General features: G+C 40.1%; 4 protein-coding genes and 2 pseudogenes across 5 annotated transcripts; 4 read left to right on the top strand and 2 right to left on the bottom strand.

The window, feature by feature from the left end:
- The first annotated feature begins 2,067 nt into the window (after positions 1-2,067).
- Positions 2,068-5,015, top strand: LOC103440143 (uncharacterized; annotated as a pseudogene).
- A 327-nt stretch (positions 5,016-5,342) lies between these two features.
- On the top strand, positions 5,343-7,181 carry LOC103439838 (uncharacterized). Its single transcript, XM_008378457.4, has 5 exons — positions 5,343-5,782; positions 5,888-5,940; positions 6,206-6,373; positions 6,648-6,749; positions 6,875-7,181. The coding sequence occupies exons 1-5, from the start codon at positions 5,557-5,559 to the stop codon at positions 7,007-7,009; spliced, it is 684 nt and encodes a 227-aa protein (XP_008376679.1). The 5' UTR covers positions 5,343-5,556; the 3' UTR covers positions 7,010-7,181.
- Positions 7,144-10,588, bottom strand: LOC103439837 (hydroxyproline O-galactosyltransferase HPGT1). 2 transcript variants are annotated; one of them, XM_008378456.4, is made up of 12 exons: positions 10,119-10,588; positions 9,923-9,986; positions 9,470-9,519; positions 9,159-9,352; positions 8,904-8,967; positions 8,730-8,802; positions 8,511-8,634; positions 8,299-8,386; positions 8,142-8,192; positions 7,943-8,014; positions 7,739-7,851; positions 7,144-7,596 (listed from the first exon to the last, which is right to left on the bottom strand). In XM_008378456.4, the coding sequence occupies exons 1-12, from the start codon at positions 10,241-10,243 to the stop codon at positions 7,574-7,576; spliced, it is 1,041 nt and encodes a 346-aa protein (XP_008376678.1). In that variant the 5' UTR covers positions 10,244-10,588; the 3' UTR covers positions 7,144-7,573. The 2 variants fall into 2 exon arrangements, 1 of the variants encoding a protein (XP_008376678.1); XR_011583186.1 differs by lacking the exons at positions 7,144-7,596; positions 7,943-8,014 and having other exon boundaries at positions 7,834-7,942; positions 8,071-8,192; positions 10,119-10,555.
- Positions 10,589-15,073: 4,485 nt separating this feature from the next.
- On the top strand, positions 15,074-20,304 carry LOC103440141 (ABC transporter C family member 10-like; annotated as a pseudogene).
- Positions 20,248-22,121, bottom strand: LOC103439836 (uncharacterized). Its single transcript, XM_008378455.4, has 2 exons — positions 21,558-22,121; positions 20,248-20,702 (listed from the first exon to the last, which is right to left on the bottom strand). The coding sequence occupies exons 1-2, from the start codon at positions 21,959-21,961 to the stop codon at positions 20,597-20,599; spliced, it is 510 nt and encodes a 169-aa protein (XP_008376677.1). The 5' UTR covers positions 21,962-22,121; the 3' UTR covers positions 20,248-20,596.
- A 14-nt stretch (positions 22,122-22,135) lies between these two features.
- LOC103439835 (uncharacterized) lies at positions 22,136-26,407 on the top strand. The gene is made up of 3 exons (XM_008378454.4): positions 22,136-24,827; positions 24,909-25,100; positions 25,628-26,407. Exons 1-3 carry the CDS (start codon positions 22,573-22,575, stop codon positions 26,214-26,216), a joined length of 3,036 nt encoding a protein of 1,011 aa, XP_008376676.2. The 5' UTR covers positions 22,136-22,572; the 3' UTR covers positions 26,217-26,407.
- Positions 26,408-26,554: the final 147 nt, after the last annotated feature.

Genomic DNA, 26,554 nt, shown 5'->3' with positions numbered 1-26,554 from the left:
TCGTTGTCCAATTTTATCATATTCCGTCAAATAAGTTAAAACGAGTCATTAATTGTGCTAACGTGACATAAACAATTTAGTATTTTCAACTATATTAGTCAGACCCATGAGGGAAGGATTTAGGTAAACTCAAATCAGGGTTTGATTTCTCCATATTAAGGAAAATAAAAAGAGAAGAGCGATAGAGGTAGACATTCGCCCTAAGAATCCTTGAAAGAGAATCTGAAAACATTGATATTGATTCGCAAATCTTAAAAATCAACCTTCTCTTCTTATACTTTTCTCCTCATCAGGATAAATCAAACTAGTTTGAGTTTAACCCACCTCCCATTACATGAGTTTCACCAACATGCCACTCAACCAACGTAGTTAAAATGACTAAATTGTACATGCCACGTCAACACAATTACCGGCTCTCTTAAATACACGTGTTAATGATTAATTAGCAACTATCTTTATGCATTGGTCACCAACCTCCGTAAGCCATTAGAAATTTCACGCACCCACCGAAAGTGGCGCGAAAATTGCTGTTAGGTTAGGGCAGTTAGGCCGACGGAGGCATAAATCAAACGGTGACGGCTTTGTTGGCGATGTGACAGTGCTCCACCAGATGTTGCCACGTGCGTGGGCCTTCAGATGTTGAGCTCACGAGTGTACTGGAACCAATCAGAGCCATTCATCCAAAGGTTACAATCAAATTCGTTACCTACTGTTGTAGCAATGTCCCCCAAAACTTTCATTACCTTTTAAAATGTGTTTATTTATCGTAACTGCTACATTTGTAACATTTTTAGTATAACTTTAAACAGAAAAAATTGGAACGTTTAAGAAGACTAGTGGAGCTCAAAACCAAATTAACAGTCGAAAATTTTACCAAAAAATATAAAATAAAATTAACAGTCCAAGAGGCAAATAACAAGGCGGCCGTAAATCAAAGGAAAATTACTATACGATTCTATATTTTTAAATGAAGTTTTTTTTTTCTCGACAAGATGATACTCTAAGATACTTATACTAGCGAAAAACACAATTTAGACTTTGATACAAAATAGATGAACGTTGTCCCAACTAACTGATTTAACTTAAATTTTAACTTGAAAATTTCATTGATATCACTTGTTTAGTCACCATTGTCAAACGAGATTAGGACTCAGCATGTGAAAAATAATGCATGCGATTCATCTATTTTATATTCCACACAAAAACAGGAAGGGATGTGATATCCACACATCTTATTTTACTTTTCACACACATTTTTAATTTTCGGGCGTCGGATCGGATGAATTGAAGAAGATTGACGGACAAAAATTATCAAGAGGTGTGTGAAAAGTAAAATAAGGTGTGTGGATATCACACCCCAAACAGGAATACTATCTCTTTCGTTAGTTAAAGAAAAACTTCTATCTTCCTCTTACCAAACCCTAATTGTACAAACTCCAATAATCGGTGTCAGCACCTTTCCTCGTTTTTCTAGCCTTCCTCTTTTATCTTCCATGGATTGTTGCATATCTATTTTTCTTAGTATTTCCATCAATAAGTATTTTCTTAGTGAGATTATTTGTAAGTCTTTCTTCGTATGTATGTTAATTTTGTGTTGGTGTGTAGGCTCATTTTGGGTCTACTTTGTTAAAATCGGTATGATAATGTTGTGCACAAAATTCATGTTGGTATGGACGTTAGTTAGTTCGTTGTCAATTCTTTTTCGGAGTTAGCTCGTGACAATAAGTGTCTTCATGTTCGTTATGTTCAAAATTTTATGCATAGAAGTTCTCAGAGTCAATGCTAATTTGCAAAGTGATTATCTTTTTCATCGAGAATGAAGTTTCTAGAAGTGTTATCTCAATCCTCTGAATTTCAGCGTGGATGATTTCAAAACTTATATGTGTTTCTTTACTTAATCTTGGACATGTCCTCAAATCCATCAAATCTTACGATGAATTTTTTATATGTACAAGCCCACATCACACAACTTGACCGGCGATATATCGTCAAATAAACCCAAAAAGGTAACAAATAAAAATTCATAACAAAAAGTCGAGAAATGAGAGGATAAAGTAGAAAAACCTAAATCAACACAGTCCGAGCGATACAAAACGGAAACACCAAACCTCCGATTTATCGCGATAATTAGAGAAAACCCCTGAAAAATCTGCTCGCCTCCGTTCTTCTCTCCGTCGAGAACCAATACCAATCTCTTCTCCCTCTCTGTAAGTTTGCTTAAATTTCTCGCTATTTCTCTTATCGATTAGCTTGTTTAAATTCTCTTTAAATTCTCCAACCATTGAAACATTTGTATATTTTTGAGAAATTGAATCTTTGATATGGAATTCGGTATCGTAGATTAACTTGGAATTTTGATTCGTTTGTTTGGTTGAAAATGGGGGATGAAGAGAGAAACTCTGGTATTTTGCAGTGTTATTTTGTTGCTTTCCAGGGAAAATAATTTTAGTTTCTTAAAGTTAGCTGGAAAATAATGGGGGAGCCAAATATGAATTTGAACTCATTCCAACTAATTTGGTAAAATGAATCAAATAATATGAATTTGTACAATTATGAGAGTTTTTGTACATTTGTTTTAACCAATGTGATTACGCTTGCCTTTGCAACTGTTTGAGAGTTACTATCAAGGTTTTTAGTTTGAAGGGATTAAAGTTTACAAAATTCTGGTATGGAAGTATGAACAATTGAACATGAACTTGTAGTGAAAGTTGTAGCCTGTAGGCGACGGTTAGGCAAGTTGACTTGGGTAGTGTGCCTGTCGGGAGGGGAACTTTCACTTGAGTTTGAATTCCCCTCCCAGTAGATTAGGGTAGGTTAGAATATAAAAAAAAAAAAAATCACTTGAAGTGAAAGTAGTATTCATAGTGGGAGTTATTAATTGGCACACTATTTTTTGTTTCTCTTGTTCATTTGCTTGTGTTGCACTGCAAAGCTGCTTCTGCCCATAAGGATTCTTTTGATATGTAATTTCATCCACAATCTTTTTGTTTCTTATTTTTTGACCTTTCTGAAATTTATGGAATTGAACAGGCGTACACATCCCACTTTGTGGTATAAGACTTTGTTGTTGTTTGAACAGGCGCATGCATGCGCACACCAGAGACCGCGAGAATCAACTACCTTCTGCTGAGTTTTGCTTTGCACCCTCAGTACAGCCCATTCTTCGTCCTATGCAGAGAGAAGTATTGCGCTGTTTTTTTCGAGAACAAGCTTGACTTCAGTATAGCCCATTCTTCGTCCTATCAGCTAATGATTGATGCCATAACAAAGTGTGGTCCTGGATTTGTAGGTCCATCTCCAGAAACTTTGAAGACTACATGGCCGGAAAGCATCAAGTCCGAAATGAGCCTACAGTCAAAAGATAGTGAAACGGAGTGGACTACCACGGGTTGCACTATCATTGCCGACACACGGACTGACAATAAGTCAAAGAGCCTTAATCAACTTTTTGGTTTCATCACCCTCACGGGCCTTTTTTTCACAAGTCGGTGGATGCATCTGCATATTTCAATAACACAAAATGCCTGGCGGATTTATTTGATTCTGTTATACAAGATTTTGGCCCGGAAAATATTGTGCAGGTCATCATGGATAGTAGTTTTAACTATACCGGGGTTGTAAACCATATCTTGCGGAAATATTTTCAACCATTTTCGTGTCTCCATGTGCTTCTCAATGCTTAAATCTTGTTTTGGAGGAATTCTTGAAGGTAGATTGGGTGAATAGATGCATCTTGCAAGCACAAACCATTTCGAAGTTCATCTATAACAATGCCTTGATGCTTGATCTGATGAAAAAGTTTAGTGGGGGGCAGGAACTCATTAGAACCGGCACCACGAAGTCTGTTTGTTGAAGCACATGTTCAACAGCCCCAAGTACTGCACCAACTCATCTTATGCCAATAAAACACACAGCATTTCGTGTCTTTCCATTGTCGAGGACAATGATTTCTGGAGGGCAGTGGAAGAGAGTGTGGCCATCTCGAGCCATTTCTCAAAGTGTTGAGGGAAGTGTCCGGAGGAAAACCTGTTGTGGGTTATATATATGAGCTAATGACCAGGGCCTAGTAATCGATTAGGACATACTATATAATGAACGAGAATAAGTGCAAGACATTCTTAGATATCGTAGACAGAAAGTGGCGGGATCAACTCCATTCTTCTCTACATGCAAAAGCAGCGTTTTTAAACCCCGGCATCCAATACAATCCGGAAATCAAATTTCTTACATCCATAAAGGAGGACTTCTTCAAAGTTCTGGAGAAGCTTCTGCCTGCGCCTGAGATGAGACGCGACATCACTAGTCAAATATTTACATTTACGAAGGCAACTGGGATGTTTGGTTGCAGCCTTGCAATGGAAGCAAGAGATGCAGTGTCACCTGGTTAGTACAAATTCAAAATTACATAGATTTCTGTACATGCTTTCTCGTGTCTGTTTGCGATATTTGTTTCTTGGATCTGTAAACTTACTTGCAATGCACGGCAGGGCTTTGGTGGGAACAATATGGCGATGCAGCACCCGTTTTGCAACGAGTTGCCATCAGAATACTCAGCCAAGTCTGCAGCACATTCACTTTCGAGAGGCACTGGAGCGCATTCCAGCAGATTCACTCGGAGAAGCGAAATAAGATCGATAGAGAAATACTCAACGACCTCGTCTACATAAATTACAACCTCAAGTTAACAAGGCAGACGAGAACGAAAGCTTTGGAAGCGGATCCTATTCAACTCGATGACATTGAAATGACGTCGGAGTGGGTGGAGAAGAGTGATAGTCCGAGCCCTACTCAGTGGCTTGATCGGTTTGGTTCTGCTCTGGATGGGAGTGACTTGAATACAAGACAGTTAGTGCTGCCATTTTTGGTTCAAACGACCACATCTTTGGTTTATGATTGTTAAGAAAAAACCATCTATTTGTAGCAATCAGTGTCGTTTTTTTATGTTGTCATTGCCGTTTGTATATATTCCTTGAAAGGTACTCCCTCCTGTATGTGTTTGTAACTTATGTAGATTGATCATCGAAGTTTTGTCCTTCTGAATGTTGTTATTTGTATAGGATTTAGAGTTTAGGGTTTAGGGTTAACTGATGACCTCTCTTATAAAGGGGAGCCTACCTTTAAACTTAAGATTTATCTGTATTAGAAAAGTAATCAGTAATATGGTCTAAATAACAGCATTGTCTGTCTTGTACGAGACGGTAAATGAAGATTTGTAGCACTCAAAGTCCAAATACTAGTGTCAAAAGCTAGTAGCCAGAAAAGAACTTTCCAACGAGGAAGGAGCTAAAAAATGTGAGCCCACCCATCCACCTTTTAGTGTATATGGATGATTTGTGCAATTTAGGCTAAAAGATCATAGAAAAGGGAGCAAAACGACCTTCTACTTGGTGCCGTCGGCTCATGGTCCTTGTCGCAACGGTTTCACAAGTGAAACGACGCGTCGTTTAATAAACCCCGCGTAGCAAAGCGCGCTTTCACGCATTCGTCTCAAAGAACTTCACATTGCTCAGTTTTCTTCTTCCTTAAACCTGCGAAAGAAAAAGTCCGGTGAGATAAATGGACTACGATTACAGATCCCGGTCCGGTCAAACGCCGAACTACCGTCCCGCCACGTCATCAGCGCCGTCTAGCCATCCGATGTACGGTCCCCCGTCATCGTCGTCGTCCATGTACCCGCGGGTGGGTCAACAGAGCCACGCGGCGGTTCCTCCCCCGTACGGAGGTAGCGCAGGCCGTCCTCTTCCCCACCACCAAACGGCAAACCCTCCTTCGTCTTCCTCCTGTAAGTTTGATCTAACCGATCATCTAATTTTTCCCTAAATCAATTAGAGTTTTTTTTGTTTAGGGTTTTTAAATTGATCGATTGTTGTTTTTCCTTAAATTGCAGCGGGATTGGGCATTCGAGTTACTATAAAACCGGATTATCGGATCACTCCTCCGGTAAGCCTTGAGTTCTAATTACAAGTAATCGGTAAAAGTTTCCGTTTTTGTTTGCTTTGTGTTCATGATTATTGGGTAAATGTCTGAGCTGTGTTTCGAAAGTGAAAAATTGAAGAATTGGGTAAATTTCAATTGGAGAAATGTGTATTGAGAATCAAGGTTTGTGTTTTAATTATTTACTTAATTAGACTAAGTTGTGTAAGATATTGTTTGGTTCATACTATTGGGTTTGCCGGTTTGGCCTTGATTTTGCTCCTTTTTTTAGCCTCCATTGTTATTGCAAGTTGGAGATATACCGCGGAGCAAGTTCCAGTTTGATTTTGATCTGGAGAGGAAAGTCTTGGCTGAATTAGAAAAGGAAACTCCGAATTGGGCCAAGCTTGGTCTGCAAAACCTTCCACCACCGAGGGCTGTAGAACCACCATCTCCGTCGGTATGTGATTGTTGCTTTTGCATCTGTATGTTCTCTTTGTTTAGCTATTATAGCTGGTAATTAGTTTCCATTGTGCAATCCTTGTAAATGAATGCAAATCCAATGCGAGTTACTTGGAGAAGTAGTTTTTCTGTGTATTGGACCTGTCATTAGTACGCAAAACCCGTTGCTACGAAATTGGCTTCAGTTTCTGTATTTGTTTCATTTGAGCATGATGTTTCTTGGCTGGATTTGTTTCTTGAAATTAGGTTTGTGGGTATTTTTGGTATTGCAGGGTTCTAGCGCAGATCCGGTTGTCAGCAAATATATCGCTTCAGGGCTCAGCCGGGAAGCAGTCCCTCTTGCAGTAGCAAATCATGGAGACAATCCTACTAAGGTGCTTTCTTGAGCTCTTTGCTTGCACGTTAAGCTTGAACTTTTATGCCAATGATAAATGTTGCTGGTAGTTACAATCACATTTAGCTGCTTAACCGTATGAATGTTTCTGTTCTTGTTCTCCAGGTTCGAGAATATGTCAATGCATTCACCCTTCTCCGAGAGATGGGATTTCCACAGAACGCTGTTGCTGAAGCCCTAATGATGTATGACAACGACACGGACAAGGCACTGGCACATTTTCTCAACAATCCATCTTGAGAGCGGTCGTTTAACGCTATTCCTGTACTTACTCCAATCTACACTGATTGTATAGAACTGTCGTTGTCATTGTAATTTGCCTGAATTGTTTGCTACCGTGCTTTTCATACTGTTACTTTTATTGGAGACATTCGTACAAATTTTTTCTGGCAATAAAACAAGTATAAGCACATGTGAGTTGGTCACGAGCCTTTACATTTAGCGCTTGTACATTTACTCGCATTTCGTTATATCTCGACCATTCTAACAATCCAAAGGTACGTCATCTAGCATTGAATTTAATGATTTGTGAGATATTTGCGAGTTAACTATGTCACCGTGACATTCCAGTCTAATAAAAAATAACACCCTAATTCGTATAATTGAACCTATACAAGTATCATGACTTCGAAATTGCATCTTCCCGATCTCCAGTGTACAACATGCTGCAAGCCAAATCCATTTCATCTGATGGGCAAGAGGTCCAGAATCAACTGTGACATCGCGAAGGATGCGAAAAATGTCTTTCATACCGTTTCTCTGCATCTGGTTGATAATTTCTCCACGGCAGCAACGCGAATCAAATCAAACACCAGCACAAATAGCTCCTATGAGAGCAGAGATATATGTTAGCAAAACACCTCTGGGGAGGTACTCAAATGAAATGGAACTGGCCTCGTAATTCTCGTGTGATAGTCTGCGTGCGTGAGTGCGTGTGTGAGAATAAGTCAGAGAGGGAGAGAAAGAGACCTCCCGCCCACGAGGAGCAACAAAACTTGGTATCATGGACATGTTTAACATCAAGACCGATAAACCAAGATCCGACACTGATATCATCGTGGGCATAGGTACGGAGTATATCTCTGCAGAATCAATCCACCATAGCTCAGTCATTGCTCTGCATAGTGATTGAGGACTAATGACGGAACCAGTTCAACGGAGAAGAAAACTCACCTATTGATTGAAACAAATTTGGCCAAAGCTTGAGATATGACGTACATCTCAGCCGAAGCATGGCGGAAATATCTGTTGGATGTAGAAACACAGTTTTCAGTATTAAGAGGAAAGTATTTGGTTCATACCGTTTTCCCACTTCACCTGAAGCATGACGTACTATTGATTGCAGGATGAAATGAGTTGCGGTGCAACTTACGATTTTTTATCGCCAAACTTCCACCATTCTGGTTCATACCATTTTTGGCTCCTGACAAAGACCAGCAAGCACAAACATGAGAAATTTACAGATCATCGCACTTACGTACCTCTTATCTTGTTAACAGGTTGTATTTCAATGTTTAGACTACACTCACGGCTGAGAGAAAACTTCGCCTGATTTCATGCACCCCATATAAACCCGAGGTTTGTCCAAATGAGTTGCAAGTGTAGCTCCCAGAGCATCTGGGCAGAGATGACCAAAAGCAAAAAGGATAAGTCATGAACAGCAATCTACAGCGTTAAGAAATGCTAATGACAAAAAATGCAAAATGGAAAATGAGTCCGTCTCATGAACAATGTTACTCACCAATATTTACATAAACATCGTCGTTGACTTTGGAGTAAAACTCAGCATTCCATTTTTCAGCAGCATGAGCGAAGAACAATTTACTCTTCTTTGGGAACTCTTCAGGCGACTCTATATGGGTATCCTGACAATAATCGGAGTGAAAATGACCACGTTACAAAAGCTGATATTGCCAGATGCATATGAGTACCAAATTAAAGGATGATCGATAGGATGTACAAGAATAATGAAGTCCTTAGTTTTCCGGTATTCATTGTTGATGGCCTGGTCCAAACTATCCCCACGATTTGCACTGCAGGACAACATATCATCAAATGAAGGGCTCTACCAAACTATTGTAGTATGTCTGGCATGGAGCATAACAGAATAAAGGGAATACAGCGAAAAGTAAACCTTCTTCCAATAACAAATCGAGCGATTATTCCCTTCTCATTCTCCATTTTTTTCAAGATACCACCTGCGAAAATTAAAACTTTCAATGTGCTTACTAGAAACCAAAACGCTTAGACGGGAGTGTTTCACAACATTCCACATTATCTGTCATTGTTCAACCATTTATATGCAAGACCAAATCATATATGTTACAGTACACCAAACTTAACTGTAAGGAAGAGACAATAGGCGATGGTAGAAAGATCGGTAATGTACCTGTTCCCATCCACGCCTGACGAATTGCATCCCTATTATTTTTGCGGCCAAAGGTTGTAAAAATACCAATCACCACTAGTGGTCTTATCTTGTAATCAGTTCCGTTAATCTCTGCTGATCGCCCCGAAGTAAAACCTTCTTGTCTAGCTGCAGTCAACTCCATCTCAAGAGCTGATAACTTCTTATGTTGTTCCCTAACAACACAACCAATCACCCCCATCAGAACCATCGATTCATATGTCAACTAAGAATCATTAAAAGATCAATCACAAATCTTCAACTACACCAGGGAACAAATGACTAAATCTTACCTGCAGGCTATGATTTTCAATGTATCATCCACTGATACGACAGATCGCCCCTAAAAAATAATGAGTTTCGAGTGATTAATTCCCGAGCAATTCAACTACCTATACAAGCATTGAAATATACATCTGATTTGAACTGTGTTAAAAGGCACCAAATAGGAAAAATCAGTTCGTTTTGACTCAAAAAGCAGATTAATGACCTGTTTAGAACTGCTTATGCTAAAAGCACTCTCTGGAACCCAATGGCAGAAAACTTCTTAAGTGTTTACGGGCAATTCCAAGTGCTTTTTCATAAAGCTTGGATTTTTAGTAAAAACTTCCATGTGTTTTTTAATAAAAGCACTTCTAGTAAACACCTTTATGAACAGAATTGCTTCTTACAAAAGCACCCGCATGACTCAAAGTACGAAAAGAACCGAAACTTCAATCATAAATACAAAACCAAGAGAAACCCACCTGCCCAGTAATCCTATCAAGTTCTTTGATCAAATAAACCCTGCTCTCCGAATCCTGCCACAGCCTACACACAATCCCCAGATCAAACAAAAAGGGAGGGAAAGAAAGAAAGAAAATTTATCGCATGGGTCCAATCCATTTTTCTGAAACATCAAATGGGTGCAGACTGCAGAGAGAGAAGAGAAAGAGAACGAACCGGCCTGCGACGTAGATGGAGGCGAAGGTGGCGAACATGGAGACCAAGAGCGTCGGGATCCGAGACCGGAAAACGGCGCCGGAGAGACGAGCACTGGATCCCCTGCTCTGCATCTTCTCTCCCATTGCTGGTTCTGAAATCCCAACCAATCCGTTTCGTAATCCGATAGAACCGTGGCGTGTGCAGATTGCCGAGTGAGCTCGGAGAAGACGATGGATTTGTTTGGGGGGGGGGGGTGGACTATTACCAATACATTGTCCGGCAAGAAACAGATCTCGAATTTGACCGGAGTCGAGATTTTTAATGTCAGAATAATCAAGCAGAGAGACGGATAGACTCGTGCTCTGTTTTTTGCTTTTCTTTTTTCGGCAATTGGCAGATTATTTCAGATTGAGACAGAGAATGGTGGGTGTGTTGCTTTCGCAGTGAGTTTGGTGGTGGACCTGGTGGGGTGAAAGGACAACTTAAAAGGCTGTGACTTAATGTTTACGTTTCAATGTCACTGCCTAAAGTCGGTGGTCCTACCTTTTCTAATTCCTTTGGCGTCTTCGTGTCACACGTTTTCGTTGTTACTTAATATTGCTCTACCAATAAAGAAATGTTATTGACACTCTAAAAATTTCATTCTACGTTATTTATATGTGTATTTTTTTTTTCAAATATAGAAAGTTAGAAGTGTAGAATGAGAATTTTGAAGTGTTAATAACAATTTCCTATATATTTGATGTATGCATTTGTAGACAGTGGTGGATCAAGAATTTTAATATCATGTGATCCCAATATTCAAGCTAAAAAAAGAGAGATGAAAATACCATTGAAATATTAAATGATAAATTACAACTTTTTATTCATAATCTTTATACAAACAACAATTTAGTGTAACCTTTTCCATCATTTTTAAAAAGATCTCTAATTCCTTGCAATTAAGAAAAGTTATTTCTCAAACAAATAGAATAAATATAAATATCAAATTGATCTTGAAATGCCTAATTAAGTTGATTTTGAAGTGTCGTACATGAAGTTTGGGGAAGAGATTGGTGGTGTGCTGATGATGGTGGACTTCGGTTGGGTGGAGTGGGATTTAGGAAATGGAGGATTAGGGAGTTAATTTGGGTGGGGTGGACTTTCTTAGAAAGTAGAGTCTTTTTGTTTTGTATTTTTTTAAAATAAAAAATGGTGAGGTTATCAGCCTCCCACACGACCTAGGTGGTGTTGTCATACAACACATCAATGCTCACCGTTTTACTTAAAAACTCACGTGGCCTAGATAGCACGTGATTTAGGATGTTTTTTTAATAGAAATTGATTGTCTTCTTCTCTCCTTCTGGTTTGTAAAAAGCCAAAACATTGTGGCCGCTGCTCTTCTCCTTCGCCATGAGGCCCACGACTTGGGTGGTCCTTCGAAGTTCTCACAGCCAATTATCCAAGCTTCCAGGTGGTCCTAGGACCACCTAGGTTCCTTAATAGATCCACCCCTATTTGTAGGTAGGGTTTTTGGTTTCATTATCTGAGATAATGAGTTTGATATTAATTTAATATAACATATTAAGATGAGTACAAAGCCCAATATACTATTTTCCCTTCTTTCGTTCAAAATTTTAGGAGAATGTGTGTTATTTGACTATGGTAAAAAATGAGCGAAATGCTTTTGGCTTTTATGGGCCCCACTGATAATTCTACTCTTAAGACGTGAGATACCTCAGACTTCGGCAAAAGAAAAATAAAAGAATAATGAAATTGTTCTCTTTTCTTTGCCAACAATTCAATTGTTGAAGAATGTGGCATTGTAAATCTGATAAACTAAAATACAACTTATATTGAGTGATTACACTATTAATTACTTATTATTTTTTAATTAAGTTCACACTCGTTGAATTGTGCATGTAGTTAAGTTGATCAATGTATTGTGTTGCTTAGTAGTGGGTCTATATCAAATGTATGAATCATACCATATGATAAGTTTGATAACTGAGGTTAAGCACTACCACTACTCACTATCACTAATCATCCGTTCGTTAGATAATTGTCACGTAATGCTAGAGTATGGAGATCTTTATATGTAACTTTTCTTTTCCTTTTTTTCCGTTAACCAACTGATAAATTAGAGAAGGAAATTCGAACTTGAGTGTAGAGATTGTGGCACATTGTGTAGTCAACTTGGATAAATTTAAGATAAGAGAAGGCTCGCTATTTGGGCAGCTTGTCAAGCAATACTGGTCTCATCTCCAATCTGCAGAATCGCATTGAATGTAGCAGTTCCATTGTTTCATATCTCGCCATTTTTCCACGGCCGGGTAGCAAAAAGATGAAACATAGTGAAAAGGAGGATTGGTGTAAATTATAGCAAAGATTGCTTGCCCGAAGAAGCGCGTTGGCGAGGATAGGGAGGTCAGGTTCAAGGTGGTGTGTATAATCTCTCCACCTTATTTTCTCGAAGGCAAAGTCAGCATCTTAGTGGAGATCAATAGTAGCACATCAGGGTTGCATAAGGTTGTAGGTAATCGTTACCAGCCACGCGATGAATGTAATCTAAACACGGATCATGACGATGAACTGTATTGTATGTATCAGGATTCGGAAACTGGAAATTGTCATTTCTTGCGCAAGAAGTTATTGTCGAACGCAAGAGCAGGACAATACATTTCAAGATCAATAAAAAAGAGAAGTACATGGATTTGATTCCAAAATCGTTACATCATTCTGCAGCAGTACTGCACCTCCTCCCTATTACCAGCTCTAATCGAAAAATAATTACTCTGCAAGCGAAAAATCGCGGCAACATGCAACGAAAGGACCGTGATTACTAATACTTTTGTCACACACCACCACAAATGATGCTGGAAAATAATCAAGACAAACCCTAGTCACTCCAGCTCATCATCTGGTAAGCATGACACAAAAACTAATTTGGATTAGTTAAAACCTAATGCAATCATCTCGTCTTCTAATTGACGGAAATCACTTATAGGGATTTTACCACACACGCTTAACATGGAGGGTTGCTCCCTTCGAATCTACGTTGGATTCGATCCACCAAAGTCGGCTTACATGGAGGGTTTTATAGCCGTTGCATACCCTCACTCGCACACACTTGCAATGTGACTATGATCACATGCACAACACATGTTTTCATTTAACTTCTAACAAACTAGACACGTGGCAGAATATACACCCTAGAGGTGATATAATCATGTCCGTTCATGACATTATTTGAACTTCAGGTATTCTTAACACTTGGCACCATTCGAACTCCATCTTCTTCCTTTCATTCTTCAGCTGCAATGCTTCCGTGATCTAGCTGCCATGCTTATCCACCAACAATATCGTCCAAATTTGAGTTATTGAGTCAGATGTGCCAGTTGATGGAGACACAATATTAATATCCGGTGGTTGATGAAGATAATGTGTATTCATCATGCGAGTTTCGATAACATAATTTGATCCGGCTCACTAAAACTAAAATATATACAGAATGCTTTTAATAATCTACTACTTGATCATGACTTAATGAAGAAAAAACAAAATTAAAACATTTCTTATAATCTTCTGATTGTTGTGTTGTGGTTGATTTATGTTTTAAGTTGGGACCGAGTAACACATATCACATATGTATTTTTATATATATATTTATATATGTCAAGATTTTGGAAATACGGTGAGCAGTACACTACTAATCATGCTAATACTGTCTCCCAACTTGTATTTTAATACTTGCACAACAAGACAATTAAATGCGATTAAATATAAAACCACAAAGTGTGAAGATTCGTATTTAATTTTAGCAATCTTCCCACCCAAAATTCATGTATTCTTCAACGTGATGCATATGCTGCAAAGAAATCTAATTATGACAGACATGGCAGCTGGATGGGGGGTTTTTTTATTTTTTATTTTTTTAACGAAAAATTCAGAGCTCAGTTAAGGTACAACTAATTTTGGTTGTTGATAAATGATTATCAATTATTGAATTTGGAGTCCTTAAATGATACTAGCATATGATGATGACACACGAAGTGTGTGAGAAATTTTTTTATTTTTGTTTTTGAAATATAAGGAGGAAGGAAGGAAGGAAGTGATAGAGAATGTGGGAGTGAGAAGTTTTTATTTATTTATTTTATTTTTTATTTTTATAATAATTAAAGATATATTAAGATTACATTTAGGTAAGGCCTTGAAAAAAAAATAGTAAAATTTGATTGTGTGAAATTACATTTCTACCTTATATTTCTTACTCATATTCTGTTTTAATTAGAGAGTTTGGTGGATGCAATCTTTCCTCCATTTTTTTTTATCTTAAATTTATTTTCTCAGTTTCTGGCCATACTATCCAGTATCCACTTGCTACCCTCGAGATTTTCACACCCATTTTATATGTCCACTGCGTAACTTTTTTCAATGATCCGAAGAGTATTTTTAAATCTATCGTTAATAGATCATCTTCGTAAAAAATTAGACAAATTCAAACTTATTAAGACATTCATTTACAGTGAGAAAATGGACGAATTCGGATGTGGATGATTTCTTATGATCTTTGAAGAAATACCTAAAGGATAGACGGACCGGATCATTGAAATAAAACTACAGAATGAACCGACGTGTGTCAAAATGGACCGTGTATCAAAAAATAGGTGTCCTTGATCCCAATTCTATAGGATGTGTGTCAAAATGTGTATAAAAAAGAAAATATATATATATATATTTTGGTTCTACAACTCGAATTTTTAATTATACTAAATTAGAAATAAACACTTCGACAACTGCATGGCGACGCCCCGATCCCGCAGGAAGGATAAGCTTGCATGCATATGCTCGAGTTATTAACAAACAGAATTACCACTTCACGTCTGCAGTAAATCACCAGCAAGAAACTTTCCATTTCGTAGATACAGTGTATATGTCTTGGTCTTGCATTGTATAACATCAACTTGAATCTGAAGAGCACAAAAAAAGAAATGATGGAGGATTTATGGACTGTGTTCTGCGGGGAATCCGGCCGTTCAGACGCAGCCGGAAAGCCATGCAGTTCCAATCTCGAGTCTCTAATCCGTCCTTCTTCATGCATCAATCACGCCTCGATAATTGGCTTCGACATTTTGCTTCTAGTACTGCTCTTGATCAACATGTTTCACAAGTCCTCGTCAAAAACAGTTCACGTTCCACGTCGATTCCAAGGCCTTTCGTGCTTCAAAATAGTCTCCGCCATTGTCAACGGCTGCCTTGGAACTGTGTACATGTGCTTGGGAATCTGGATTCTCGAAGAGAGGCTGAGGAACGCACACACTGCATTGCCTTTGAATTGGTGCCTGCTTACTTTGTTTCATGGGTTCGCGTGGTTGTTCGTGGGTTTAACCGTCAGCCTCCATGGAAAACAACTTCCAAAACAACCGTCAAGGCTGTTATCTATCCTTGCATTCTTGTTTTCCGGCATTGTCTTTGTTCCTTCGTTGTCTGCTGCCATTTTTCGGAATGAGTTGTCGCTAAAGACCTTTTTAGATGTCCTGTCTTTTCCAGGAGCAACATTGTTGCTGTTATGTGTTTATAAGGGGAATAAATACGAAGATGGCGATGACAGAGCCAATGAAAATGGCCTTTATAGGCCTCTCAATGGCGGAATTGGTAAAAATGATCGTGTCACCCCATTTAGCACAGCTGGATTTTTAAGTAAAGCCTCGCTTTGGTGGCTAAATTCGTTGATGAAAAAGGGCAGGGAGAAGACTCTTGAGGACGAAGACATACCCAAGTTGCGAGAGGAAGATCGAGCAGAAAGTTGTTACTTCCCAACCTTCAGTACTTAAGACGATAATCATATGCCACTGGAAAGAGATTTTCCTGTCCGGCTTCTTTGCTTTGCTAAAAATTCTTACTCTCTCGGCAAGTCCTCTGCTACTCAATGCTTTCATTTTGGTTGCTGAGGGAAAAAAAACTTTCAGATACGAAAGCTATGCGTTAGCCATGACACTTTTTCTTTCGAAAACCATTGAGTCCTTATCGCAAAGGCAGTGGTACTGGCGTTCCAGGCTAATTGGTATGAAAATTAGGTCTTTGCTCACTGCGGCCATTTACAAGAAGCAACTGAGATTATCCAATCCTGCTAAGTTGATACACTCGGGTGGTGAGATAATGAATTATGTTACGGTGGATGCTTACAGGATCGGAGAGTTCCCATTTTGGTTCCACCAAACTTGGACAAGCATCCTCCAGCTCTGTCTTGCATTGGTAATAGTTTTCCGTGCGGTTGGCCTAGCTACATTTGCGGCGTTGGTGGTGATAGTTTTGACTGTGGTTTGCAATGCTCCGCTCGCAAAGTTGCAGCATAAGTTTCACAGCAAGCTTATGGTGGCACAAGACAAAAGACCGAAGGCTTGTTCCGAGGCTCTTGCAAGCATGAAGGTGTTGAAATTGTACGCCTGGGAAACACATTTCAAGAATGCGATAGAAAAATTGAGGAATGAGGAACACAAAGGGTTATCAGCAGTGCTGCTGAGAAAAGCGTATAATACCTATCTGTTTTGGTCATCTCCTGTTCTGGTCTCTGCCGCAACATTTGGAGCATGTTATTTTCTTGAGGTTCCATTGCATGCGAACAATGTCTTTACTTTCATAACAACTTTACGCCTTGTTCAGAACCCAATTAGATCAATTCCTGAGGTTATTGGGGTAGTCATTCAAACGAAGGTTGCATTTGCACGCATGGTAAAATTCCTCGAGGCACCAGAACTGCAGACTTCAAATGTTTGGAAGTGCAACGTGGACAATGTAGGCTGCTGCATTGTTATTAAGTCAGCTAGTTTTTCGTGGGAGGAGAATTTATCGAAGCCTACTCTGAGAAACATAAATTTTGAGGTCAGACCGGGTGAAATGGTGGCTATATGTGGAGAAGTCGGCTCGGGAAAATCAAGCCTTCTAGCTGCAGTTCTTGGAGAAATTCGAAACGTTCAAGGAAATGTAAGTACCTATTTTCGTTTCCCTCGATAACTAGATAATACAATCAATTCATAAATTTCTCTTTTCGACTTTTAGATTCAAATTTTTGGGAAGATTGCCTATGTTTCTCAAACGGCATGGATCCAGACTGGAACAATACAAGAAAACATTTTATTTGGTGCAGCTATGGATGGTCGGAGATACCAAGAGACGATCGAGAAATGTTCACTGGTTAAGGACCTTGAGCTGCTTCCCTACGGCGACCTAACTGAAATAGGGGAGAGAGGGGTCAATCTGAGCGGTGGTCAGAAGCAGAGAATCCAACTTGCCCGTGCGCTCTATCAGAATGCCGATATATATCTCTTGGATGATCCATTCAGCGCTGTTGATGCACATACTGCTACAAACTTATTCAATGTAAATACACTTCTCTAGCACAGACAGTGCTTCTGTTGATCAACTTCTGCTTATACCGAAAGTTAATTTGTAAACTGCAGGAATATGTTATGGAAGCACTTTTGGGTAAGACGGTCTTACTTGTGACCCATCAAGTCGATTTCCTACCCCCATTTGATTCAGTTTTGGTTAGTCTACTTTCAACTCTAGCCTATTTAGTCATATATCAATCATCGAAAGGCAATCGAGCACAAACCTTCCAAGTTAAATTTTGTTGACAGTTGATGGTAGATGGGGAGATCCTACAAGCAGCTTCTTATCACCACCTGTTGGCCTCGAGCCAAGAATTTTAGGACCTTGTCAATGCACGTAAAGAAACCGCCGGTTCTGAAACGCCTGCAGATGCCACTTCCGCACAAAGTGGAATATCGTCCAAAGAGATTAAGAAGACTTACATAGTAAATCAACACAGAGCGTCATGTGACCGGTTGATTAAACAAGAAGAGAGAGAAACAGGAGACATAGGTTTGAAGCCGTTCATACAGTATCTGAAACAGAAAAACGGGTTCTTCTACTTCTCAACAGCGGTACTTCTACACCTCATTTTCGTTATCAGTCAGATAGCGCAGAACTCTTGGATGGCTGCTAATGTTGATAATCCAGATGTTAACACATTGCGCTTGATCGCAGTTTACTTGCTGATTGGATTTTCTGCAACATTATCTTACTATTTAGAACTCTTGCAACTGTTGTTTTGGGGCTTGAGGCATCCGAGTCTTTGTTCTCCCAGCTACTAAACTCGCTTTTTCGTGCACCTATGTCTTTTTATGACTCGACACCTCTGGGAAGGATACTTAGTCGGGCAGGCATTTCTAAGAGAGTTTGGTCATGAGTTAGGAGGAATTCAAGGAACTAGTGTTTTTACATGTTGTGTTTTTCTTATATAGGTTTCATCTGATCTTAGTATCGTCGATCTTGATATTCCCTTCTGCCTAGTCTTTGCGTGAGGAGCTGCCATAAATGCTTCTTCTAATCTTGTAGTACTGGCTGCTGTTACCTGGCAAGTTCTGTTCGTCTGCATACCGATGGTCTATCTGGCATTTCGCCTACAGGTAACGATGCAGAAACTACATACCTTCAACTACTGATACTTCTTTCTATTACGAATATACGAACAACCTGAAACAGAAACTGAGAGCGTAGAAATTTTCTTTCAGAAATACTACTTTTCCTACTTTTGTATTAAAACCCTTTGTCCCACATCGGCCAGAAGGCTTGAGAACAAGTCATTTATATAGAATTACCCCACTCTAACTAACACCGAGGCTTTTTGTATTAAAACCCCACACTTGACGGATTGAGCAGGTGGCCAAGTGGGGACAGTATCGGTGTTGTTGGAGTGGGCCCATGGCCCGTCCACCTGAAATTTAAGAGATCAATGGTACAACTAAGTCCTTTGTAGCAAACCACCTAGCCGAGTCTGTCTCTGGAGCGATTACAATAAGAGCTTTCAATGAAGAAGAGCGGTTCTTGGCGAAGAATTTTGACCTCATTGACACAAATGCAAGTCCTTTTTTCCATAGTTTTGCAGCGAACGAATGGTTTATCCAACGGTTAGAAATAATCAGTGCAGCAGTACTTGCTTCAGCAGCACTGTGCATGAGTTTGCTTCCTTCCGGAACTTTTAGCTCGGGTAAGCTTTTCTACTTTTCCGGTAAGTTCCTAGCTAATGGGAAAAAAGCCCGAGCCTCATACCAATTACCGTGTCACTGCAGGATTCATCGGAATGGCACTTTCTTATGGTCTTTTATTAAACATTTCCTTAATGTATTCAATTCAGAACCAGTGCACTATTGCAAATTGCATCATTTCCGTTGAAAGACTAAATCAATATATGCATATACCAAGCGAAGTCACTGAGATAGTAGAAGGAAACCGTCCCCCAGCCAATTGGCCAGACGCAGGGAAGGTGGAGATACGAAATTTGCGGGTAAATATTGCTTCCTGTAGTGTCGAAACTAATGAAGGTTGAAGTTTAAGAAGGTTGTTGATAGTTTTGATGTTAAACAGATCAGATACAGGGCTGATACACCACTTGTTCTGAACGGGATCAGTTGCATTTTTGAAGGACACAAGATTGGTATAGTTGGTCGCACAGGCAGTGGGAAGTCTCTCATAGGTGCTCTGTTTCGTCTGGTGGAACCAGCCGGAGGGAAGATTATAGTCGATGGCATTGACATCTCAACAATCGGTCTTCATGATCTCAGATCACGTTTTGGAATAATACCTCAAGATCCTACTCTTTTCAATGGGACTGTGAGATTCAACTTGGATCCCTTATCTCAGCACTCAAACCAGGAAATATGGGAGGTACTGCTCGTTCTATAATTTCTATGGTGCATTCCTTTTCGGTTGATTATTTTGGCATGGTTGCAAATTTGGACTTAGCAAAGTGTTATCTGTACATGTTGAAGGTTCTTCGGTAGTGTCAGCTTTGAGAGGCTGTTCAGGAGAAAGAAGGCGGCTTAGACTCGTTAGGTAAGGTTTTCGTATATCAGTTTGAGGTGTTGGCTTTTGCCTGTGAATTCTGATCAGCAGTATTAACTGATGACCTGGTTTTTCAGTTGTGGAGGATGGATCAAACTGGAGCATGGGACAAAGACAACTGTTCTGCTTGGGACGTGCCCTTTTGAATAGAAGTCGGGTACTGGTGCTCGACGAAGCAACAAAAATAATCGGCCACTCAGTAGAGATCAATGCTAGCACATTCATAACCAGCCAAGGCAACAAATGTAATCCACATAACACATTCAAAGGAAAATAAAATCTCTGATTAATCATAGAGAAGTATACATTCGATCTGAAATTGTCTAAAGCATTTGCACCAATCAGCACCTCCTACAGTACCAGCTCTAACCGAAAAATTACGATTCTGATCACGGAGGCTCTTATGACACGGCCAATTCAAGTTACAAATAACACAGCCTATTATTTGCCTCAAATTCCTAGTGTGGAAAGGATGATAAATACTTTCGTAACCCTCGAAAGTAACCTGTCCACAGAAGTCCATCAACCAATGAAGTATTTAGTGCCTTCGGAGAGGTCAATAAATTCAGAAGAGCAAACCACATGCCTGCAGGAATAATCTTTTGTTGTCCTCATGGCCCTCCAAGCACTGCATTCTCAATGTCCTCTCTGCTCAGTGCATAACTAAATCTCCTCTCCACATCCTTTTCAATATTTCCCGGTCCAGTCTTTAGATACCTACATCACCAGTGCAACACTTAGCAGCGGTAACAATTGATATAACAAAAAGGTTCATAATAAAATAGTTTCAAGCGATGATCTAGAGCATCATCAAGAAAAAACGGAGACAGTCATGTGATTAGGAAAGGCTAAAGGTGATGCAGGGTAAAATGAACACTATCAAGTATTCAGCCGTTCATCTACCTCGTTTTCACCTCCATCTTCTTTTCCCACAACCTTAAGCTTCCCACTTTCATCCACCGCAAACATTTCCCATCGTCTATAACTAGCTCATGTCATCAAGCGGCCAATCTCATTCATGAAATTTTGAATGTGATAAGGGGACGTATCTGCATAACGAAGAGGGCCAATCCTAAAGAAGCAAACTCTTATATCGTTCCTTTTCTACCACACATTGACTCTTTTCTCATTTTTCTGTGAATAGACACTAGTTCCGCGACTGCCAGTCGCACCCACGATCATGACCTCCAATTCGAGCAGCCAACAGGGTCAAGTTACCAAAGTAAATCACTCACTTACAGAAACTGGAAGCTACGAGTGGACCAAAGACATGAAAGCCTCAAAGAGGCCCTAACAAAACTCTGCTTTCATCGGAGTTCAGGTGCAATGCCTCTACTTCAATTACTCTTTTGTTCTAATTAATGGCGGATTAATTAGCAAAAAACATACTGCAAATTCTAAAACTTAACTTACAATCTCATTGAATTCACAATCTTTTTCCTATAAAAGTAACACTAAACCCTTAAGTAAACCACCAAATCGATACATCATCCAAAAATTCCACATATACATATACACATACATATATAGCACGAAATAGCAGAAACCCAGATGAGAAAACAGAAAACCCACCTCACATACAAATCGGTGACGTCGAGGGAGAGCTGCGCGTGCCACTCGGGCTTCTCCACCAGCCAAACCGCCCGGTCCTCTTCGCTCTGGTAAAACCCCAAGTTCCTCAGCCAGGCCTCGATGCAGGGGAGGCTGTGGGCGTACAGCGGCTTCTTCTTGTCCGGCAGCTTCTTCAGCCACTCGTCCTCCGGCGCCGACGACTGCTCCTCTTCTTCCTCCGCCTCGGAGGGCTTGGAAAACACCGGGACCGAGAGCTTTCTGGAAGAGTGAGTGAGGGGATACGGTGGGAATTTGGGTGAAAGTGAAGGGTACGGAGTTGGATACTTTGGGAAACTTGAGGAAGAAATGGAGGAGAAGGTGATGAATTTGGAGACAGAAATGGAGGAGAAGGTGATGGCGGACATGTTGGGACTCTGTTGTAATTTTACAATATTTCAGGGGTTAGATTTTAGAGAGAGAAAGTTTGGAGCTTTCGGGGTCGAAGGGAGAGAGAGTTTGTAACAGAACAGTACACAGAACGTGTTATCTTCTCCATGTGCGCTTGGCCGTTGGGCCTTATGAGCCTCTTTTCACTTTTTAATGATGTGTAAAATTTGGTTTCTCGCATAAGCATCATTTGTGCCATCGTGTTTCTCCTAAAAACGACATCATTTGCTAAAAACAAATCACATATGTAACAATTATATTGAAATTTTCGTAAAAAGTGGTGCGTTTTTTCACGTGAAGAAGTACTTTAAATGTTTTTAATTTTAGTTTTATTTTTTCCCACTGATGTCAAAAGCTCTTTTGTCCTCTAAAAGCGCTTTCAACAAATTCAGAAGCATGCCAAACAGGTCCTTCAATCAGATTAAAAATATTTCCTTTACCGCCAAAATTTAGTTTCCCGCCTAAGCATCCACCGCACCGCCGTTTTCTCGTCGAACGACAGCGTTTGGTTATACTGCCTTTATTCATCATTTGCAGCTCACTTCTTCTCTGCAGTTAAAGTCCGTCTCTTTTTCCGCCTGCAAATGCGATGGCATCCGATCGGAGCTCCGGCGACCCAATCGCCGACTACGGCAAAACGCAGCGCATCGTCCTCCTCCTAGACCTCAACCCACTTCTCCACCTCCAAAACCCAGCTCCATTTCTCACCGCCCTCCTCTCGGCCGTCAAAACCCTCCTCTCCTTCCCACCTCTCTCCTCCTCTCTCTTCGCCTTCAGACCCTTCTTCTCCTCCCTCTCTCCGCTGCTTTCCTCCTCCAAGATCCCCACTTCCCTCTCCCTCTCTTTCCACCTCCCAGGCCCATCTTTCAACTCCCTCTCCCAAACCCTCAATTCCCTCCCCGCATTTCGCCGCGACCCGTTGTCGCCCCCCCGGGCTTCTAACCTCGCCGCCTCCTTGCGCCAGCTCGTGCACGATTACGCCTGGGACCCCGTGGTCTGCGATCCGGTAACGGGTATGTTTTCGAATTGTGATTCGACTGCTGTGAGGTCCAATTTGGTCGTTCTGTTTTCGCCCCTTTGTGTACCTGCCAACTGTTTGACAGAATTCCTGAATGTGGGTGTGGGTGACGAGTCTTTGGAAAATGTGAATGCGTTTTCCGAGAGATTTCGGGGTTTCTTTGAGAATGTGAATGATGCATTTATGAGTAGGGATATTCAATGTAGTTGGGTTGATGTCAGGTATGAATTAGAATGTGGTGAGGGTGAGGTTGGGAACGATGAGGATAAGACGAGATTTGAGTTTTTCGAGAGTGGGGTTAGGAGTTTGGGATGGGGATTTTGTTCAACTGATTCGATTGTTCTTGGTTCTGCTCTTGTTCCTTTTGGTTTGATTTATCCAGAGATTGGGATTTCATCCAAGTTTTTCGGTTGTAATGATAGTCATAAGAAAGTCAACGCGCAGTTGAGTCTCGAGATATTAGATGTAAGTGGGAAGCCTTTGGAATGCAAGTTTTGTGATCTTCAATTGGTTGATTTGAAGATGTTGCCTAGAAATGCAGCTGATGATACATTCTTTTCCCTAGAAATCATGAATTCACAAACAAAAGGTGGTAAACTGAAGGAATTGTTCTGGGGGAATTTTGGTAAAGGCGTGACAAAGTTTCAGGTTATGGCTTTGCAAAAGTATAATGAGTTTCTGAAATTCAGGGGGCACTTATCTGATCCTCTCCTTGTATGTGAAGGTTCGGAAAAACCTGGTAAAGATGGAAAAGAAAGTTTTGGCAATTATTATGCAGATAAGGTTCTAGAAATGCTAGCAGTGGACTTGGGTGAGAATGCAAAGAGAAAATCTACACCCAGTTGGCAGATTCTCTTGAGTTTCTTATATAGGAATGGTCATGGAGCATTAGTGTCTCTTTCAAATGACAGTGGTGTATCATATACCGCAATCCTTAAGCCTTTCACAGTTTCTTCGGCTCTTCTGTTTATTGTGGACGAAGGATTTCACCCTCAGACAAAAGTGCATGATATTGGTGGAGCAAAAGCAGACCGATTAAGTCCAAAGATGAAGAATGAGATTTGCAAACCGAATGCTGATTTGGACCAAACTGGGCCACCTAATAAGCATTCTGCAGGCAAGGATGGAAGGAAGCGGAATATCAAAAGAAATTCACATTTGCTACAAGATCTCACATGGAGTGCTTTCTGCAAGGCAGCATTTGAACACTCAGAGCTAAGTTTGGAAGAGGTTTACTTTGCCAGGGAATCGTATAACTCAAAAAAGATGAGATTTCTGAAATGCTGGATGAAACAGATTAAAAAGTCTAGCGAATGTGGCCTAATAGAGGAGAAAGAATCCCAGGCAGACAAGCTCCATAAAAAAGAGATGGACAATAGGTTGGATAACTTGCACCAAGAAAGTGAACAGCCAATTTCTTCATCTCCTTCCATTGGAGAAAATTCTTTGACTGTGGCTTCTGGTATACAAGATGAAGCTGCTTTGGAATTTAGATCAGAAACGTTGGAAGCTTTTTTCAGTAGTCTATCCAACAAGATCCAGCAAGGACTTGAATATGAAGCAGTAGACTTGGGGGCTTTGGCATATCGGCTTGTGAATTCATCCATATATTGGTTAAATACAAAGCGGGAAACAGAAGCCCTGTCAGAGAGTCAAACTCCTCTTGTAAATTCTGGTGCTACTGATGATTTGGTTGCTGCCGAGGTGTTAAAACTTCTACTCAGAGATCCCAAGGATATCAATGCAAGGCAGAAAAGCTGCAACCTCTCTGTTAAAGCATCTGATTCAGAATCTGAAGGACTTGCTTCGGGAAATATTGTTCGAGAGTATCCTTTTTCATTTATAACTTAACTACTATGATAATTTGTCTCTGGTTACATTCATACTTTTCCTTCACCGAGTACTAGATATGAATTGCAGATATTTTTCCGGATGGAGATACTGCAATCAGAGGTTGGTGCAAGTATTCCAGAGTCTATGAAACAGAAGTTTGTAAAACATATTTGCTCATTTTTGGAGAAAATTCGGTGTCATCTGGAGGGAGGCTTCTTTGGTGACTGGAGTGTAGATGATTATGTTGAAAAGATCATAAAAAACAGGTAATGAGTCTCTACATGGTTGAAATCTCCTACCTCTGAAATCGTAATCTTTACCTTCTTTCGATGTTTATTGAGACATCACGGCTTTCTCTAAAAGGCTAGAGCACACTAAATTCAATCTATGATTCACATCTCAACATGTAGGCATGTCAAGTGCCATTGTTTTCCATTTTTGCTATTGGATATTACTTCTCGTCTACCAAATGCTGTCCTATGTACTTTTGAATTTTGCAAAATTTAAGGAAAGTGTTTATCTTTATTATTTTAGAGGAGTTAAGTGTCTTTCCATTTTAGTGTAAATATGCAGGATTTCCGCCAGTTATTCGCACATCGTACCCATGTTTTTCTGAGTGAGTTGGGAGTGCACATACAACTTTTGCAATAACATATTAATCTACAATGTGATTCTTGAACATGGAGTCAAATGATCTGTCATTCGTTTTCCCTAAAGTACATTTGCCGGCACTCCATTTTTGTTAGATGAAGATTAAGCTGATAGACTAATCTTTGAACTCCCATACTTTCAGGTACTGTGAGACACTTGAGGACGTGGTTCACAAAATCTATATGAAAATGGATTTGTTGCTGTTTGCTGACGAGGAAGAACTCCCTAATAGTTTACTCAACAGCGAGGACAGCAATCGATCCTGTAGAGAAAAACCAAAGAGAGATGAAGTGGATGAAAATTACAAAATCTGGGACTCATTGTCAGCAGAAGGTGAGTCCCTTGGTCTGCTGAAAACTGATAGTGGAAGACCAACCGCTGAAGAGGTTAAACAAAACGACGACCATGCTCGCAAGTTAGTTGAAGCTCAAGAGAGTAGAGAGAGAGCTCGAAGATTCGCTTCTTTCACAAGAAGGATGCCCGATCTGCAGAGAGTTTGGGCCCCAAAACAGCTAAAACCATTGAAACCGAAGTCCAATCCGCTTCGAAAGCTGTTTAAAAGGAAGGATCATAGAGGGTCATGTGATGACAGGGTATGTGAAACCCCAATGACAGGAATCAAACGCTCATGCTCGCAAAGCAGCTGGGATGACGAAGAAGATTGCCGAGAATACAGTAGCCAGCCGTGTGGTTCTGTTTCGAAAGCATTGTTCCAGGATGATGACCAGTGAAATGGAGCTGCAATGAGACACGGAAAGCATATATTATAGTCTTACCAAAAGCAGCTCAACTTAAACCATTTGATTTTCAAGTGCAAGCTTCTCTCTTTAATTGTATTATTAATTTTCAGTAAAACAGTTCTATTATTTTCTTAGTGGTATACAACAACAAAAATTAATAAAAAACAATGTGTGATTTTTAATTTTTCAAAACAAAGTGGGAAAATGCTTTGTTGTTGTTGTCAAGACCCGTTTCATTTTTCCCGTTCAATATACCAGAAAAATTGTTGTCACTATCTAATCACGTCATTCATAGAGCACTACTCACGGGAGACTATTTTGGTAGCAAC

Source organism: Malus domestica, chromosome 07 (assembly GCF_042453785.1).
Source record: "Malus domestica chromosome 07, GDT2T_hap1".
Taxonomy (NCBI): domain Eukaryota; kingdom Viridiplantae; phylum Streptophyta; class Magnoliopsida; order Rosales; family Rosaceae; genus Malus; species Malus domestica.
The sequence above is the reverse complement of the archived record's forward strand: the minus strand, read 5'-3'. Positions and strand labels throughout refer to the sequence as shown.